The 19570-nt window shown below is 44.4% G+C and overlaps 2 protein-coding genes across 2 annotated transcripts in view; both read left to right on the top strand.

Annotated features, from left to right (window-relative positions):
- cpne4b (copine IVb) overlaps positions 1-2307 on the top strand; it is a 17150-nt gene extending 14843 nt beyond the window's left edge. Inside the window, exon 17 of the mRNA XM_065017908.1 lies at positions 1-2307. This exon is cut by the window's left edge and continues 808 nt beyond it. The gene's annotated coding sequence lies outside the window, so the exon portion shown is untranslated.
- A 4962-nt stretch (positions 2308-7269) lies between these two features.
- Positions 7270-12733, top strand: mrpl3 (mitochondrial ribosomal protein L3). The gene is made up of 11 exons (XM_029658674.2): positions 7270-7499; positions 7998-8081; positions 8177-8268; positions 8348-8439; positions 8563-8661; positions 8745-8844; positions 10455-10515; positions 11366-11477; positions 11600-11677; positions 11866-11943; positions 12412-12733. Exons 1-11 carry the CDS (start codon positions 7414-7416, stop codon positions 12556-12558), a joined length of 1029 nt encoding a protein of 342 aa, XP_029514534.1. The 5' UTR covers positions 7270-7413; the 3' UTR covers positions 12559-12733.
- Positions 12734-19570: the final 6837 nt, after the last annotated feature.

Here is a 19570-nt window from a genome sequence, read left to right as displayed (position 1 = left end):
CAGGGCCAAACAGGCAGGATATAACACTTTGCCAAAGCACAGCCCCCACACCACAAGAGGGATATCTTCAACCACCAACATACTATCCTGAGACAAGGCCGAGTATAGCCCACGAAGATCTCCCCCACGGCACGAACCCAAGGGGGGGCACCAACCCGGACAGGAAGATCACGTCAATGACTAAACCCACTCAAGTGACGCACCCCTCCTAGGGACGGCATGGAAAAGCACCAGTAAGTCAGTGACTCAGCCCCTGTAATAGGGTTTGAGGCAGTGAATCCCAGTGGAGAGCGGGAACCGGCCAGGTAGAGAGAGCAAGGGCGGTTCGTTGCTCCAGAGCCTTTCCGTTCATCTTCACACTCCTGGGCCAGACTACCCTCAATCATAGGACCTACTGAAGAGATGAGTCTTCAATAAAGACTTAAAGGTTGAGACCGAGTCTGCGTCTCTCACATGAGTAGGCAGACCATTCCATAAAAATGTAGCTTTATTGGGGAAAGCCCTGCCTCCAGCTGTTTGCTTAGAAATTCTAGGGACAGTAAGGACGCCTGCGTCTTGTGTCGGTATGTACGGCAGGACCAAATCGGAAAGATAGGTTGGAGCAAGCCCATGTAATGCTTTGTAGGTTAGCAGTGAAACCTTGAAATAAGCCCTAGCCTTCACAGGAAGCCAGTGTAAAGAGGCTAGCACTGGAGTAATATGATCACATTTTTTGGTTCTAGTCAAGCTGTTGTGTTTAGCGCTAACTGAAGTTTATTTAGTGGAAAGTAGAGCATTGCTGTAGTCTAACCTAGAAATGACAAAAGCATGGACACATTTTTCTGCATCATTTTTGGACAGAAAGTTTCAGATTTTTGCAATGTTGCGTAGATGGAAAAAGCTGTCCTTGAAACAGTCTTGATATGTTCGTCAAAAGAGAGATCAGGGTCCAAAGTAACGCCAAGGTTCTTCACAGTTTTATTTGAGACGACTGTACAACCATCAAGATTAATTGTCATATTCAACAGAAGATCTCTTTGTTTCTTGGGACCTAGAACTAGCATCTCTGTTTTGTCTGAGTTTAAAAGTAGAACATTTGCCGCCATCCACTTCCTTATGTCTGAAACACAGGCTTCCAAGGGAGGGCAATTTTGGGGCTTCACCATGTTTCATCGAAATGTACAGCTGTGTGTCATCCGCATAGCAGTGAAAGTTAACATTATGTTTCCGAATGACATCACCAAGAGGTGAAATATATAGTGAAAACAATAGTGGTCCTAAAACGGAGCCTTGAGGAACACCGAAATTTACAGTTGATTTGTCAGAGGACAAACCATCTACAGAGACAAACTGATATCTTTCCTACAGATAAGATCTAAACCAGGCCAGAACTTGTCCGTGTAGACCATTTGGGTTTCCAATCTCTACAAAAGAATGTGGTGATTGATGGTATCAAAAGCAGCACTAAGGTCTAGGAGCACAAGGACCGATGAAGAGACTCGGTCTGATGCCATTATAAGGTAATTTACCACCTTTACAAGTGCAGTCTCAGTGCTATGATGGGGTCTAAAACCAAACTGAAGCGTTTCGTATACATTGTTTGTCTCCAGGAAGGCAGTGAGTTGCTGTGCAACAGCTTTTTCTTAAATGTTTGAGAGGAATGGGAGATTCGATATAGGCCAATAGTTTTTAAAATATTTTCTTGGTCAAGGTTAGGCTTTTTCAGGAGAGGCTTTATTACTGCCACCTTTAGTGAGTTTGGTACACATCCGGTGGATAGAGAGTCGTAGGAGTAGTTTAGTTGGAATAGGTTCCAGTATGCAGCTTGAAGGTTTAGGGGCCATGATTATTTTCATCAATGTGTCAAGAGATATAGCATTAAAAGACTTGTGTGTCTCACATGATCCTAGGTCTTGGCAGTGTTGTGCAGACTCAGGACAACTGAGCTTTGGAAGAATAGGCAGATCTAAAGAGGAGCCCGTAGTTTGCTTTCTAATGATCATGATCTTTTCGTCAAAGAAGTTCATGAATTTATCACTGCTGAAGTGAAAGTCATCCTCTCTTGAGGAATGCTGCTTTTTAGTTAACTTCGCAACAGTATCTTATTTTCCTCAATTAACTTGGAAAAATAGGATGATGGAGCAGCAGTGAGGGCTCATCGATACTGCACGGTACTGTCTTTCCAAGCTAGTCGGAAGACTTCCAGTTTGGTGTAGCAGCAGTGAGGGCTCATCGATACTGCAGGGTACTGTCTTTCCAAGCTAGTCGGAAGACTTCCAGTTTGGTGTAGCAGCAGTGAGGGCTCATCGATACTGCACGGTACTGTCTTTCCAAGCTTCCAGTTTGGTGTAGCAGCAGTGAAGACTTCCAGTTTTCCAGTTTGTGTAGCAGCAGTGAGGGCTCATCGATACTGCACGGTACTGTCTTTCCAAGCTAGTCGGAAGACTTCCAGTTTGGTGTAGCAGCAGTGAGGGCTCATCGATACTGCACGGTACTGTCTTTCCAAGCTAGTCGGAAGACTTCCAGTTTGGTGTAGCAGCAGTGAGGGCTCATCGATACTGCACGGTACTGTCTTTCCAAGCTAGTCGGAAGACTTCCAGTTTGGTGTGGCGCCATTTCCATTCCAATTTTCTAGAAGCTTGCTTCAGGGCTCGGGTATTTTCTGTATACCAGGGAGCTAGTTTCTTATGACAAATGTTTTTAGTTATTAGGGGTGCGACTGCATCTAGGGTATTACGCAAGGTTGAATTGAGTTCCTCAGTTAGGTGGTTATCTGATTGTTGTGCTCTGACGTCCTTGGGTAGGTGGAGGGAGTCTGGAATGGTGAATCTTTGGGTTGTCTGAGAATTTATGGCACGGCTTTTGATGATCCTTGGTTGGGGTCTGAGCAGATTATTTGTTTTGCGATTGAAAACGTAATAAAATGGTGGTCTGATAGTCCAGGATTATGAGTAAAAACATTCAAATCCACAACATTTATTCCACAGGATAATGACTGTGGCAGTGAGTAGGTCCGGAGACATGTTGGACAAAACCCAATGATGGCTCCGAAAGCCTTTTGGAATGGGTCTGTGGACTTTTCCATGTGAATATTTAAATGTTTAATATTTTCTGCCATGACTACAAGGTAGGAATTCAGGGAACTCAGTGAGGCACACTGTATATGGCCCAGGAGGCCTGTAAACAGTAGCTATAAAAAGTGATTGAGTAGGCTGCTTAGATTTCATGACTAGAAGCTCAAAAGACGAAAACGCAGTCTTTTTTTGTTGTTGTAAATTGACATTTGCTATCGTGAATGTTAGCAACACCCCCGCCTTTGCGGGATGTGCTGGGGATATGGTCACTAGTGTAACCAGGAGGTGAGGCCTCATTTAACACAATAAATTCATCAGGCTTAAGCCATGTTTTAGTCAGGCCAATCACATCAAGAGAATGACCAGTGATTATTTCATTGATTATAACTGCCTTGGAAGTGAGGGATCTAATATTAAGTAGCCCTATTTTGAAATGTGAGATATCACAATCTCTTTCAATAATGACAGGAATGGAGGTCTTTATTCCAGTGATATTGCTAAGGCGAACACTGACATGTTTAGTTTTGCCCAACCTAGATTGAGGTACAGACACGGTCTCAATGGGGATAGCTGAGCTGACTACACTGACTGTGCTATTGGCAGAATCCACTAAACTGGCAGGCTGGCTAACAGCCTGCTGCCTGGCCTGCACCCTATCTCATTGTGGAGCTAGGGGAGTTAGAGCCCTGTCTATGTTCATAGATAAGATGAGAGCACCCCTCCAGCTAGGATGGAGTCCATCATTCCTCAGCAGGCCAGGCTTGGTACTGTTTGTGGTTGAGTCCCAGAAAGAGGGCCAATTATCTACAAATTCTATCTTTTGGGAGGGGCAGAAAACAGTTTTCAACCAGTGATTGAGTTGTGAGACGCTGTAGAGCTCATCACTCCCCTTAACTGGGAGGGGGCCAGAGATAATTACTCGATGCCGACACATCTTTCTAGCTGATTTACACGCTGAAGCTATGTTGCGCTTGGTGACCTCTTGGTGCTGAAGTGGATAACAATATCCATATACTCTCTACACTCGCCAGTTTTAGCCTTAGCCAACATCATCTTCAGATTAGCCTTAACGTCGGTAGCCCTGCCCCCTGGTAAACAGTGTATGATCGCTGGATGATTCGTTTTAAGTCTAATACTGCGGGTAATGGAGTCGCCAATGAATAGGATTTTCAAATTGTCCGAGCTAATGGTGGGAGGCTTCGGCGTCTCAGACCCCGTAATGGGAGAAGGAGAGACCAGAGAAGGCTCGGCCTCTGACCCGTTGCTTAATGGGGAGAACCGGTTTAAAGTTTCTGTTGGCTGAATGAGCGACACCGGTTGAGCATTCCTACAGCATTTCCCTCCAGAAGCCATGAGAAAATTGTCCGGCTGCGGGGACCGTGCGAGGGGATTTATACTAACGTTACTATCTGTACTTATTGGTGGCACAGACGCTGTTTCATCCTTTCCTACACTGAAATGACCCTTGCCTAACGATTGCGTCTGAAGCTGGGCTTGCAGCACAGCTATCCTCGCCGTAAGGTGATCAGTCTCCTGTATATTATGAGTACAGCGACTGCAATTAGAGGGCATCATGTTAATGTTAATACCTAGCTTCGGCTGGTGGAGGTCCTGACGAACCAAGTCCGGGATGAAAAAGTTGAATGAATAAAGTTGAGCGAGGGAAAAAAATATAAAACGGTAATTAAAAAGTAAGAACTGTAAAGTTGGCAGGTAGCAAAGTAAGGTTAGCAAACAAACTGCACAGCAACACGTTAACAAGTCTACAAGTTGTGACCGGAAATGATGTCATAGAGCATTACATAGTGTATTACTGCATGCTGGCCCAATGGGTTTTATATCTTACATTATATCACATAGTCGGTTTGTATATACATAACATACATATGCACACAAACATATACACTTGTAGACACACACACACCTTTTAAAGGTGACTTTTAAGATTTGAACATTATTACATACAGCATAGGCTAAATAGAGATTAGTAAGAGACTTACCTTATAATAACATACAGTATTACTCCATTGTCTAGGGTTTTGGTAACATAGAAGACTTTGTAAACAAATAATGTATAGCTTCAAATCATGTTTAGAGTGATGTTGCTGTCATGGAATGTAATTCCTTCAGCACTAATGATATATTTCATATAGAATGAAATGCTATTTGCATGTAAAAATGTCATTGGATGAATGTTCTCTGTTGTTTTTGTTGGTGGCCCACTCTTTGATGGTTTGCACATCTTACAGAGTGTGGCTTTTAAGGGGTTAGGGTTGTATACTATAAGCTGTGTTATATACTTCCTTTTCTACAGGTTTGTTGAGAGTTTGCTAAATAAATAGATCATAACCTTCGTTACTTGTAAGGCATTTGAGTGAATAGCTATGTGTGTGTGTGTGTGTATGTGTAATGTGTATGTGTATGTGTATGTGTGTGTGTGTGTGTGTGTGTGTGTGTGTGTGTGTGTGTGTGTGCGTCTGATGTTTCTGTGGATTAGGCACTTTACTGTATTACAGACCAGATCACATCATGTACTATTGTTTCCCAGATGCCCTTGTCTCTGTGTGACTGTGTCGGTCTGTTTATCTGTCTGTCTGTCTGTTTATGTCTGTCTGTCTGTCTGTCTGTCTGTCTGTCTGTCTGTCTGTCTGTCTGTCTGTCTGTCTGTCTGTCTGTCTGTCTTTCTTTCTTTCTTTCTTTCTTTCTGTCATCTTCATGCGAACCACAAGGACAAGCTCAATGCATCAGAACACTGGGAATAATCCCCATTCCGACTGGCATCATCAGTATTCTGAACATGGACACCGATTTCTCCAATAAAGCTCTCTCAAGAACTTGAGTTCTCTGGGATGGAGCGAGTGGAAAGAGGGAGGAGGAGAAGAGTAGGCGGATGTTCTGTACAACTCAGGACCCTCGTAGGAAGGAGGGAGGAAGACAGGAAGCAGGAAGAGGTGAGAGAGAGAGGAGGAGGGTGAGGTCCTGGACATTTTATGCCCTGTTCAAAATCACCAAGACCTTACTTTATCCATCATCAACCAGCCATCTCTGTCAACCATCAAACCCACATGTATCTACAAATCCCTTCTCAGCAAGACCCCCTTTGCAAATCAGAATTTGTTGATAAGACTACCACTGACTGGAAACGTGTGGTAAAAAAAATAAATCACAATGTAACTCAAAAAAGGCAATATATTCCTAACCATGTCCTACCATGGTGTATGTGTGCAGTGGCGACCCGTCATGTTGTCCTGTTTTTAATGTTATTTTGGCATCAATACGTGTCACATATCAGTTTGCAAACAATGTAAAAAAAAATATATATATATATATCATTGAGTTAATAAAGACAAAAATGGTCTCTTTTTTGTTTTCTTGAGTAAGGTAGCTCCAAAATGCAGGTGTTTCAGTCTAGCTCAGTGCTTCTGTGGTAGTGGGGCAAGCCAGCAGAAAATACGGAGCATTGCGTCGTGATTGGCTCAGTGTTCTGTCACTCATAGGGACACTACTCACCAACAAGTCTAAGGGTGGAGCTAGAAAATTCAAGCCCCGTGGGTGCTGTCATAGAGTTACATTAGAAGTTACATCATACTTTCAAAATCTTAGCTAGCAGTCGTCATCATGAATCAAGTCGACATTCTACTGGCCAATCCTTTTTAATCCTTGTCATATGAAGATAAATTATAGGTAAAACGTATCGGTGCTCATCGGCCATTGGACATAAACATTACATGACAAGTTGGAAATCGCAAATTCAACAATGAGTGGTTGGAAGGAATCAGTAGCTAACTGCAAGCATTGCAAAGCAATCATTAGCCTGCTATTCAGTGGAGTGGCTGTGTGGTCCCAAGTCTACGATTAAGGGTCTCTTTTCCTAGTTTAAAATAAACATAAACATTCAGCATTAGCCATGCTGTCAATGAAGCATGATTTGTGCATTGCTCAAAACAGCTGTTAACTCGGAAATGCAAAATCTGACTTCTTTAGTGAGTTCACGACAACTGGGAACTTGGGATAAACAGCTACGACTGGGAAAAAACTCGGAAAGTGGGTCTCTTTTTAGAGCTACGACCTGAAGATCACTGACATCATCATGATTATATATTTTTTTCCAGAGTTCCCAGTTGTTTAAATTGTTCTCCATAATGTTGATTTGAAGGCACTGAATTAGTACAATCCATGAAGCGGAACTACATTTCCGAGCACCTGCGGAATTATTTCCGAGCCGTACCGGAAACCCTCAGGGTGACATTCCACAGCAGAGCACAGGCATGAAGTCATGGGATTGCTGCTAAATTGAAACATTTTTCCACATTGGAGTTTTTTTCGGTAACGTTAGCCTCGTGAGTGAAATAATAAAAGAATGGCCGCGTGGACCGGCCGATTTCTTCTCTACAGAGGAGCACGTGTGCTAGCGGGACGAACCGGAGCGGTAGCAGCAGCCGACAGGTAACATTGACGCACTACAGTAGCTAGCTAACGTTACCTGTAGGCTCTACTTTAGCTAACGATACGGTAGTTGTTGTGAAAGGTAGTTAGTTAGCACTGCTGTTTTTGTGAAAGAGGGCTAGTTGGCAACTAGAAACTGTAGTTTTAGTCAGTTAACGTTAGTTAGCTTTGTAGTTCTAGATACCGTTAATAAGTTACTTTAACTTAGGTTTAGGCATCGGGACTCCCAATGTTGTGTCCCAAAGCTAAATAGTCAGCTGATGTGACAGCCAACAGAGCCACTGCCTACGGAATCCCAAGTGAAAGGGTTAGCTAACTAGTTAACTCAAATTACTTAAATTAACGTTAGCTACCTCGGGAAGTAGTTTATAGACAAAAATCCGCTTTGGGGTTATCAAGTTAACGTTACCTAGCTATCCAACTGCTATATCTTACCCCTTTCTAACCAAAACCAAAACCGGCTGTATCATACCTAATCATCTCTTTCTCTGTCTACAGCTGTCTCTTTCAGAGTGTTCGGACAGTGAAGACCACAACATGGTGGGAGGAGCATCTGACAGAGGATAATAAATCATATATGAGGTTGGTCATGTGTGTGTATTCCACCAATACATCTGAAGTACTGTAAAATATATGTGATAAGTATTGAATGAATTGCGTTCTTGCATATTTTCCAGGAAGAGTCTGGGAGAGGAGTATAATCGACAGATAGCTGCTAAGCTCCACCCACTGAAGGATGAGCCCTGGCCCAGACAAGAATGGACAAAGGGTGTGTGTGTTTACTGTGTGGTGTGTGATGGTTATTGGTTTTCATTTGTGCTTGGGTATTAATGTGTGTATTAATCCAGAGAGTCGGCGAGTAGGGCTGGTTGCCGTGAAGTTGGGCATGGCCCCAGTCTGGACCAAAACAGGAGAGAGACACGTGGTGACCATGCTGCAGGTAACACACATGACAGACACCACACGGTCACAATCTCACACACACAGTCAAACCAAAGTCACAGGTGGTGGTGTGTGTGTGTGTGTGTGTGTGTGTGTGTGTGTGTGTGTGTGTGTGTTGTAGGTGCAGGATTGCCATGTGTTGAATTACCTGTCTAAAGAGGAGTATGATGGACACACTGCTGCCCTAATGGTGGGAGGGAAGAACGCATCGCCCTTCTACGTAAGTTCAAAGGCACACTGTTTAAAGCCATAGTGTATAAAGTAGTTCATTTACTCTTACTCTCTCGCTCGCTCACCCTGTAGAAGACAGATGAAGAGATGGAGATGTTTAGGTTGGCTGGAGTTCCTCCTAAACAGAAAGTCACCACCTTTAAAGTCTCTGACAATGCTATCATCAAACCAGGTATATACACACCACCATCGTCAAACCAGGTATATACACACCACCATCGTCAAACCAGGTACATACACACCACCATCGTCAAACCTGGTACATACACACCACCATCGTCAAACCTGGTACATACACACCACCATCGTCAAACCAGGTACATACACACCACCATCGTCAAACCAGGTACATACACACCACCATCGTCAAACCAGGTACATACACACCACCATCGTCAAGCCAGGTACATACACACCACCATCGTCAAACCAGGTACATACACACCACCATCGTCAAGCCAGGTACATACACACCACCATCGTCAAACCAGGTACATACACACCACCATCGTCAAACCAGGTACATACACACCACCATCGTCAAACCAGGTACATACACACCACCATCGTCAAGCCAGGTACATACACACCACCATCGTCAAACCAGGTACATACACACCACCATCGTCAAACCAGGTACATACACACCACCATCGTCAAACCAGGTACATACACACCACCATCGTCAAACCAGGTACATACACACCACCATCGTCAAACCAGGTACATACACACCACCATCGTCAAACCAGGTACATACACACCACCATCGTCAAACCAGGTACATACACACCACCATCGTCAAACCAGGTACATACACACCACCATCGTCAAACCAGGTACATACACACCACCATCGTCAAACCAGGTACATACACACCACCATCGTCAAACCAGGTACATACACACCACCATCGTCAAACCAGGTATATACACACACCATCACCATCGTCAAACCAGGTATATACACACACCATCACCATCGTCAAACCAGGTACACACACACCATCACCATCGTCAAACCAGGTACACACACACCACCATCGTCAAACCAGGTACACACACCACCACCATCGAACCAGGTACATACACACACACACACCACCACCATCGAACACACACACACCACCACCATCGAACACACACACACCACCACCATCGAACCAGGTACACACACACACACACCACCACCACCATCGAACCAGGTACACACACACACCACCACCATCGAACCAGGTACACACACACCACCATCGAACCAGGTACACACACACCACCATCGAACCAGGTACACACACACACACCACCACCACCATCGAACCAGGTACACCAACACACACCACCACCATCGAACCAGGTACACCCACACACACCACCACCATCGAACCAGGTACACACACACACACCACCACCATCGAACCAGGTACACACACACACACACCACCACCATCGAACCAGGTACACACACACACACACCACCACCATCGAACCAGGTACACACACCACCACCATCGAACCAGGTACACACACCACCACCATCGAACCAGGTACACACACCATAGGAAACTAGTGAGTGGAGGATGGCTCATAATGATGCCAGGAATATATGGAAAACGTGTTTGATACCATTCTATTCATGCCGCTTGTGATCCACTCACACCATATACACACACAGACTATACGAAAACACGCACACACTTAAACACACTGCCATCATCAAACTAGGTACTGAATCCAACTACACTGTTAAACCCTGTCTCTCTCTGTGTGTCTCCACTCAAGGCACTCCTCTCTATGCAGCACACTTCCGTCCAGGACAATATGTAGATGTCACAGCCAAAACGTGAGTTATGTCTCCACGCCCTCGTCTCTCTGTCTGGCTCCCTGCCCTCATCTCTCTTGTATGTCTGGCTCCACACCCTCATCTCTCTTGTCTGTCTGGCTCCACACCCTCATCTCTCTTGTCTGTCTGGCTCCACACCCTCATCTCTCCTGTCTGTCTGGCTCCACACCCTCATCTCTCTTGTCTGTCTGTCTGGCTCCACGCCCTCATCTCTCTTGTCTGTCTGTCTGGCTCCACACCCTCATCTCTCCTGTCTGTCTGGCTCCACGCCCTCATCTCTCTTGTCTGTCTGTCTGGCTCCACGCCCTCATCTCTCTTGTCTGTCTGTCTGGCTCCACACCCTCATCTCTCTTGTCTGTCTGTCTGGCTCCACACCCTCATCTCTCTTGTCTGTCTGTCTGACTCCACGCCCTCATCTCTCTTGTCTGTCTGTCTGGCTCCACACCCTCATCTCTCCTGTCTGTCTGGCTCCACACCCTTATCTCTCCTGTCTGTCTGGCTCCACACCCTCATCTCTCTTGTCTGTCTGTCTGGCTCCACGCCCTCATCTCTCTTGTCTGTCTGTCTGGCTCCACGCCCTCATCTCTCTTGTCTGTCTGTCTGGCTCCACGCCCTCATCTCTCTTGTCTGTCTGTCTGGCTCCACGCCCTCATCTCTCTTGTCTGTCTGTCTGGCTCCACGCCCTCATCTCTCTTGTCTGTCTGTCTGGCTCCACGCCCTCATCTCTCGTCTGTCTGTCTGGCTCCACGCCCTCATCTCTCTTGTCTGTCTGTCTCTTTGTCTGTCTATTTCTGGAGAATTGTTCCATTTCTGTGTTCTAGAATTCTTCTTTGTTCTCGTGTGTGTGTAGTATTGGTAAGGGTTTTCAGGGGGTGATGAAGCGGTATGGGTTTAAAGGTCAGCCAGCGTCTCATGGCCAGACCAAAACACACCGCAGACCTGGAGCCTCGGGACCTGGAGGGGTAAGACACACACCATTGTTGACTGTTTAAAGATTTGGGGGAAAATCAATACATCTTAATAAATCTCATTCACACACTAAAAACACACTTACACACACTTGGACTAAACTGTGTCTCTTCAGGATCCAGCCAAAGTCTTCAAAGGGAAAAAGATGCCAGGCATGATGGGAAATGTGTTTGACACTGCCCACGGCCTAAAGGTACACACCCCCACCCCACACACACATTCACTGAGTCCATGTAAGCACCTTCATGGATAATCAGAGGAGTGTGAAAAACAGAGCTTGTAGTCCCATTCTGAGTGCTTGCCTGAACCCTTTATGTTGCTATGTAACTGGTCCACAACGCCCAAAGCAACATCTACCAACGTCTGACTCTCTCTCTCTAGGTATGGAGAGTTAACACCAGGTATAATGTTATCTATGTTCATGGCTCTGTTCCTGGCCACAAGAACTGCTTACTAAAGGTACGACATACACCAGCCAGACTTACCATGCTCCTCGATGCACTTCTATTGGTCTGGCAGATAAAGTTACTGACCTTTTGTTTATCCAATCACATAGTTTCATAAAGTTACTGACCTTTTGTTTATCCAATCACGTAGTTTCATAAAGTTACTGACCTTTTGTTTATCCAATCATGTGGTTTCATAAAGTTACTGACCTTTTGTTTATCCAATCATGTGGTTTCATAAAGTTACTGACCTTTTGTTTATCCAATCATGTGGTTTCATAAAGTTACTGACCTTTTGTTTATCCAATCATGTGGTTTCATAAAGTTACTGACCTTTTGTTTATCCAATCACGTGGTTTCATAAAGTTACTTACCTTTTGTTTATCCAATCACGTGGTTTCATAAAGTTACTGACCTTTTGTTTATCCAATCACGTGGTTTTATAAAGTTACTGAAATAGTTGTCCACTCATATGGTTTAGGTGAGGGACACTAACCTACCGACTTATGTGGAGAAGAACATCAACCCTCCGTTTCCAACGTTTTTCTGTGAGGAGGACGAACAGCTGCCTGAAGACCTGTACGATGAAGACCTGTTCATACACACACAGCCCTCACTCACACTCTAACAAACACACAGAGCCCGAACTCTTACACACAGACATACACACAATCTCATATCAATTGTATGGTGACCAACTGTGACATGTAGGGTTAGCGGTGAAATTTAAATGTTTTCTAGCCACACCCCTCTGTAGTCATGATGTCATTGTGTCTGGGACATTAAACATCCTTTCCTGGAAATACGTTTGTGTTTCATTAATGATCTTCTCTCTCTTTTTCCTCTCGGTCTCTCCCTTGCTCTTTCACTCTAATGACCAGAGTTCAGTCACTTCTGTTTCCAAAACTGTGGTAAACAGAGGAGTAATGTAAGGGTGTCCCAGAGGGACAAACTGAACCGAAGAGCCGAGAGTGAGAGAGATGGAGGCAGGGTCAGGAAGCTGACAGGTGGCGAGAGGGAGGGCTGCACAATCATAAAGGCTGACATTTGTGTGATGGAATGGGGGATAAATGGAAGGAGGGTGACAGGCAGGGAGCAAGAGACAAAGAGAGGGGTATAAATTAGGACATTGTTACAGCAGAACCGCTGAGAGATACGCATAGATAATATGGGGGGTTAGTGGCTGGTGTGTGTTGAAGACAGTAGAATAGGGTTTATGTAAACCGTTAATGTTATTCTGACTGACTCCTATGAGAGCTCTCCTTTTCTACCTTCCACCATCTCTGTTTTATGTCAAGATAATTATGTTCTGGAGTTCTATTAACCGCAATGATTTCCCCATGATGTCCTGGAACACACACACACACAGCCTCAAGCAGGAATGTTACCATTAGAAATGTCTGTTGTAATTATTCTGCACAACAGGCCTCCCCACATCTCTATCCACCCCCAACCTTTTCCCCTCCCCTTTCCCACCTCATCTTCCTGCCGCTTTCCCTCTCCCCCTCCCACCCTCTCCTTTTCCCCTCTAGTTCTCTTAGCCTCTCTGCTTGGCTTCTGTCGATTGATGAGCTTTAATGGGACAGACATTCCTTTTAAAGTGTGTGTGTACACAGCAGATAGAGAAGCTGTACTGCACCATCACTGCAGAGTATCCAACTCTACTGTACTACACACTAATAGATCTATATGACTCCATAATATCCAGATCTAAGTATATGATACTCTGACATAGTTTACACCTGCTACTAACATGCGGCCTGTGGTCAGACTGATTCGTTTATATCAGGTGTTATCAGAAGGGTGTGTGTGTCAGTCTGACCTTTTTGTCTTGATGGATGTCGTCCGATACTGTTGCCTCCACATTATGGATATTGTATTCACATTAATGCTGATTTGGTCAGCAGGTAGTAGATTAAGTGTTTCTGATTGGCTGATGCTGAGACATCAGCTGTTTGGCCAAAGCAGCACTTTCCCTGAGTTTACAGACCTGCTTCTCTCTCCCTAGACACAATTTACGTGCACGTGTGTAACTTCAGCTACGCCTTGTGTGTGTGGCGAGTGAGCGCTGTGTGATATGAATAATTGAGTGTGTTATTTGAAGGAAGCAGCTTCTCTACATTAACCCTCTAACACCACACTGACAGTCTGTATGATACAGTCACACACACACATATGCATGACACAGATTAGAGCAGGATGAGCAGCAACATAAACCCTCTCACCAGTGAGACTGATAGAACCATCATCATGACCATCATCATTGATGATGAGGAGCGGAGTGAAATGTAACCTCTGACCTCAACCCCCCACCGACTAGAACTATTCTGTGGTTTTATAATCATTCAACCTTGATTCAATTCAATGCACCTTTATTCATCCCTCAGGAGCAATAAGGTGGGCAGGACACAAGCAGTAACCTGGCAACTCTGTCCATCCCCTCTCTCTCTCTAGCTCAGCTAAAGGCCTTTGTGTCAGGTTATACAGTTTTCCTTTCAGGCCAGGGAGGAGAAATGTCATCTTTGTGTCTGTGCTAACGTTCTCTTTCTCTCTGTCACACTCTCACACACACACTCAGCACACTCTGTCACATGAACCTGATGTTGAGGGCCTCTGGGCCAGATGAAGAGAGTGCTGACTTCACCTCCCTTAACACCTCTTTCTCTCCCCATCTCTTTCCTCACTATCTATCTCTTGCTCTTTCACTCTCTGCTTTCTCCCACTGTCCCCCCTCACACCCTCTCCCTTCTATTGATCGGTTGACATCCCAGGTTTGACTTCCTGTTGTGATGGTTTCCGTGACACCCTGAAAACTATTGACATTTATTTACCCCAGAATCACAATCGACACACACAGATACACCCCGGTGGCACCATATGTCTCTCCCAGTTTGAGTTCCGGTAGCACTGCTGGAGGCTGACTGAAAAGGAACCCCTTCTCTACCAGACACCTGCATCTCTCTCTCACACAAGTGCACACGCTCACAAATACACACACACTTTCTTATGCACACACACACATGTACACACTCACGAACGTGCACACACACAAACAGCTAAACAGTAAACATTGCAGCATACCTGGAGTCATTATCATGCAGAGCTACAAAGCATTACAGTATCTAACAGTGCTCTAATCTACTACACTGCTCTGTGCTGTATTCTAATACAGTGCTCTAATATTCTGTAGTGCTCTGTGCTCTAATCTAATACAGTGCTCTAATCTACTACAGTGATCTGTGCTCTAAACTACTGTAGTGCTCTGTGCTCTAATCTACAGTAGTGCTATGTGCTCTAATCTAATACAGTGCTCTAATCTACTACAGTGATCTGTGCTCTAATATTCTGTAGTGCTCTGTGCTCTAATCTAATACAGTGCTCTAATCTACTACAGTGATCTGTGCTCTAAACTACTGTAGTGCTCTGTGCTCTAATCTACTGTAGTGTTCTGTGCTCTAATCTGCTGCAGTGCTCTGTGCTCTAATCTGCTGCAGTGCTCTGTGCTCTAATCTACTGTAGTGCTCTGTGCTCTAATCTACTGTAGTGTTCTGTGCTATAATCTACTGTAGTGCTCTGTGCTCTAATCTAATACAGTGCTCTAATCTACTACAGTGATCTGTGCTCTAAACTACTGTAGTGCTCTGTGTTCTAATCTACTGCAGTGCTCTGTGCTCTAATCTGCTGTAGTGCTCTGTGCTCTAATCTGCTGTAGTGCTCTGTGCTCTAATCTGCTGTAGTGCTCTGTGCTCAATCTGCTGCAGTGCTCTGTGCTCTAATCTGCTGCAGTGCTCTGTGCTCTAATCTGCTGCAGTGCTCTGTGCTCTAATCTGCTGTAGTGCTCTGTGCTCTAATCTTCTACAGTGCTGTACTGCAATGTGCTCTAATCCACTGTACATCTCTAGTTTGTGCATGTGTGCGTGCGGGTGTGTGTCACGTGTGTACATGCGTTTGTGTCCTCTACACACATAGCATGTGAATTTGTCAGTTGAATGATAGGATCCTTGAACAGAATAAATCCTAACTGTTTTTCTAGGATGCGTTTCTCCAGTCACAACCATGGAACAAACCTGACATCTAGTGGTCATGAGGATAAATGCACTCATGTATCAAATGTTCAGTCATAGCGGGACAACCATTTATATCAAAGATCTTTATAGGTCCCTGGTTGTAAAGCACTTTATTTTAGACCAAAATAAGTTATCAAAATGAAAAACATGAACACAAATAATAAACTGTTTTTAAAACAGGAACATTGCTGTAATACAACATTGGTAAGCCTAGTAACATGTTAATAATGCTCCATAAACAGTTAACAAGACATGAATAAACCTGAATAAGTACCTTAGTAGCACCACACTGATGCATAGATAGATTGCTCTTGTATTGGCACCATCGTTAGGAGAAAGTGTCCCCTGGACGTGGGGTCCTGATTTTGGTCTGGGTGTCATTGATGTGGTCAGGTCTAGGGTATGGTTAGTCTATGATTGGGAGGTAGTCAGGTCTAAGGTATAGTTAGACTATGATTGGGAGGTAGTCAGGGTTAGCTGTTTATGGTATAGTTAGACTATGGTTGGGATGTAGTCAGGGTTAGCTGTTTACGGTATAGTTAGACTATGGTTGGGATGTAGTCAGGGTTAGCTGTTTACGGTATAGTTAGACTATGGTTGGGATGTAGTCAGGGTTAGCTGTTTACGGTATAGTTAGACTATGGTTGGGATGTAGTCAGGGTTAGCTGTTTACGGTATAGTTAGACTATGATTGGGATGTAGTCAGGGTTAGCTGTTTACGGTATAGTTAGACTATGATTGGGATGTAGTCAGGGTTAGCTGTTTGCGGTATAGTTAGACTATGATTGGGATGTAGTCAGGGTTAGCTGTTTGCGGTATAGTTAGACTATGATTGGGATGTAGTCAGGGTTAGCTGTTTATGATATAGTTAGACTATGGTTGGGATGTAGTCAGGGTTAGCTGTTTGCGGTATAGTTAGACTATGGTTGGGATGTAGTCAGGGTTAGCTGTTTACGGTATAGTTAGACTATGGTTGGGAGGTAGTCAGGGTTAGCTGTTTACGGTATAGTTAGACTATGGTTGGGATGTAGTCAGGTCTAGGGTATGGTTAGACTATGATTGGGATGTAGTCAGGTCTAGGGTATGGTTAGACTATGGTTGGGATGTAGTCAGGGTTAGCTGTTTATGGTATAGTTAGACTATGATTGGGATGTAGTCAGGTCTAGGGTATGGTTAGACTATGATTGGGATGTAGTCAGGGTTAGCTGTTTACGGTATAGTTAGACTATGTTTGGGATGTAGTCAGGGTTAGCTGTTTATGGTATAGTTAGACTATGATTGGGATGTAGTCAGGTCTAGGGTATGGTTAGACTATGGTTGGGATGTAGTCAGGGTTAGCTGTTTATGGTATAGTTAGACTATGATTGGGATGTAGTCAGGTCTAGGGTATGGTTAGACTATGATTGGGATGTAGTCAGGGTTAGCTGTTTACGGTATAGTTAGACTATGGTTGGGATGTAGTCAGGGTTAGCTGTTTACGGTATAGTTAGACTATGATTGGGATGTAGTCAGGTCTAGGGTATGGTTAGACTATGATTGGGATGTAGTCAGGTCTAGGGTATGGTTAGACTATGATTGGGATGTAGTCAGGTCTAGGGTATGGTTAGACTATGGTTGGGATGTAGTCAGGTCTAGGGTATGGTTAGACTATGATTGGGATGTAGTCAGGTCTAGGGTATGGTTAGACTATGATTGAGATGTAGTCAGGTCTAGGGTATGGTTAGACTATGGTTGGGAGGTAGTCAGGTCTAGGGTATGGTTAGACTATGGTTGGGAGGTAGTCAGGTCTAGGGTATGGTTAGACTATGATTGGGATGTAGTCAGGTCTAGGGTATGGTTAGATTATGGTTGGGAGGTAGTCAGGTCTAGGGTATGGTTAGACTATGGTTGGCCGGTGGTCAGGGTTAGCTGTTTACGGTATAGTTAGACTATGGTTGGGATGTAGTCAGGGTTAGCTGTTTGCGGTATGGTTAGACTATGGTTGGGATGTAGTCAGGGTTAGCTGTTTACGGTATAGTTAGACTATGATTGGGATGTAGTCAGGTCTAAGGTATAGTTAGACTATGATTGGGAGGTAGTCAGGGTTAGCTGTTTACGGTATAGTTAGACTATGATTGGGATGTAGTCAGGGTTAGCTGTTTATTGTATAGTTAGACTATGATTGGGATGTAGTCAGGTCTAGGGTATGGTTAGACTATGGTTGGGAGGTAGTCAGGTCTAGGGTATGGTTAGACTATGATTGGGATGTAGTCAGGTCTAGGGTATGGTTAGTCTATGGTTGGGATGTAGTCAGGGTTAGCTGTTTACGGTATAGTTAGACTATGGTTGGGATGTAGTCAGGTCTAGGGTATGGTTAGACTATGGTTGGGAGGTAGTCAGGGTTAGCTGTTTATTGCATAGTTAGACTATGATTGGGATGTAGTCAGGTCTAGGGTATGGTTAGACTATGGTTGGGAGGTAGTCAGGTCTAGGGTATGGTTAGACTATGGTTGGGAGGTAGTCAGGTCTAGGGTATGGTTAGACTATGATTGGGATGTAGTCAGGTCTAGGGTATGGTTAGATTATGGTTGGGAGGTAGTCAGGTCTAGGGTATGGTTAGACTATGGTTGGGCGGTGGTCAGGGTTAGCTGTTTACGGTATAGTTAGACTATGGTTGGGATGTAGTCAGGGTTAGCTGTTTGCGGTATGGTTAGACTATGGTTGGGATGTAGTCAGGGTTAGCTGTTTACGGTATAGTTAGACTATGATTGGGAGGTAGTCAGGGTTAGCTGTTTACGGTATAGTTAGACTATGATTGGGAGGTAGTCAGGGTTAGCTGTTTACGGTATGGTTAGCCTATGGTTGGGATGTAGTCAGGGTTAGCCGTTTACGGTATAGTTAGACTATGATTGGGAGGTAGTCAGGGTTAGCTGTTTATTGTATAGTTAGACTATGATTGGGATGTAGTCAGGTCTAGGGTATGGTTAGACTATGGTTGGGAGGTAGTCAGGTCTAGGGTATGGTTAGACTATGATTGGGATGTAGTCAGGTCTAGGGTATGGTTAGACTATGATTGGGATGTAGTCAGGTCTAGGGTATGGTTAGACTATGATTGGGATGTAGTCAGGTCTAGGGTATGGTTAGACTATGATTGGGATGTAGTCAGGTCTAGGGTATGGTTAGACTATGATTGGGATGTAGTCAGGGTTAGCTGTTTACGGTATAGTTAGACGATGGTTGGGATGTAGTCAGGTCTAGGGTATGGTTAGACTATGATTGGGATGTAGTCAGGTCTAGGGTATGGTTAGACTATGATTGGGATGTAGTCAGGGTTAGCTGTTTACGGTATAGTTAGACTATGGTTGGGATGTAGTCAGGGTTAGCTGTTTACGGTATAGTTAGACTATGGTTGGGATGTAGTCAGGGTTAGCTGTTTACGGTATACATTTACATTTAAGTCATTTAGCAGTTAGACTATGGTTGGGATGTAGTCAGGGTTAGCTGTTTACGGTATAGTTAGACTATGGTTGGGATGTAGTCAGGGTTAGCTGTTTATGGTATAGTTAGACTATGATTGGGATGTAGTCAGGTCTA

The sequence above is a fragment of the Oncorhynchus nerka genome, linkage group LG4 (assembly GCF_034236695.1).
Source record: "Oncorhynchus nerka isolate Pitt River linkage group LG4, Oner_Uvic_2.0, whole genome shotgun sequence".
Taxonomy (NCBI): Eukaryota; Metazoa; Chordata; class Actinopteri; order Salmoniformes; family Salmonidae; genus Oncorhynchus; species Oncorhynchus nerka.
The sequence above is the reverse complement of the archived record's forward strand: the minus strand, read 5'-3'. Positions and strand labels throughout refer to the sequence as shown.

What these genes read in the sequence shown, in the direction of transcription:
- mrpl3 (XM_029658674.2), top strand. Translation starts at nt 7,414, where the DNA reads ATGGCCGCGTGGACCGGCCGATTTCTTCTCTACAGAGGAGCACGTGTG. An exon ending in GATAATAAATCATATATGAG is followed by an intron (nt 8,082 to 8,176) that starts GTTGGTCATGTG and finishes CATATTTTCCAG; the next exon opens with GAAGAGTCTGGGAGAGGAGT. An exon ending in AGAACGCATCGCCCTTCTAC is followed by an intron (nt 8,662 to 8,744) that starts GTAAGTTCAAAG and finishes CTCACCCTGTAG; the next exon opens with AAGACAGATGAAGAGATGGA.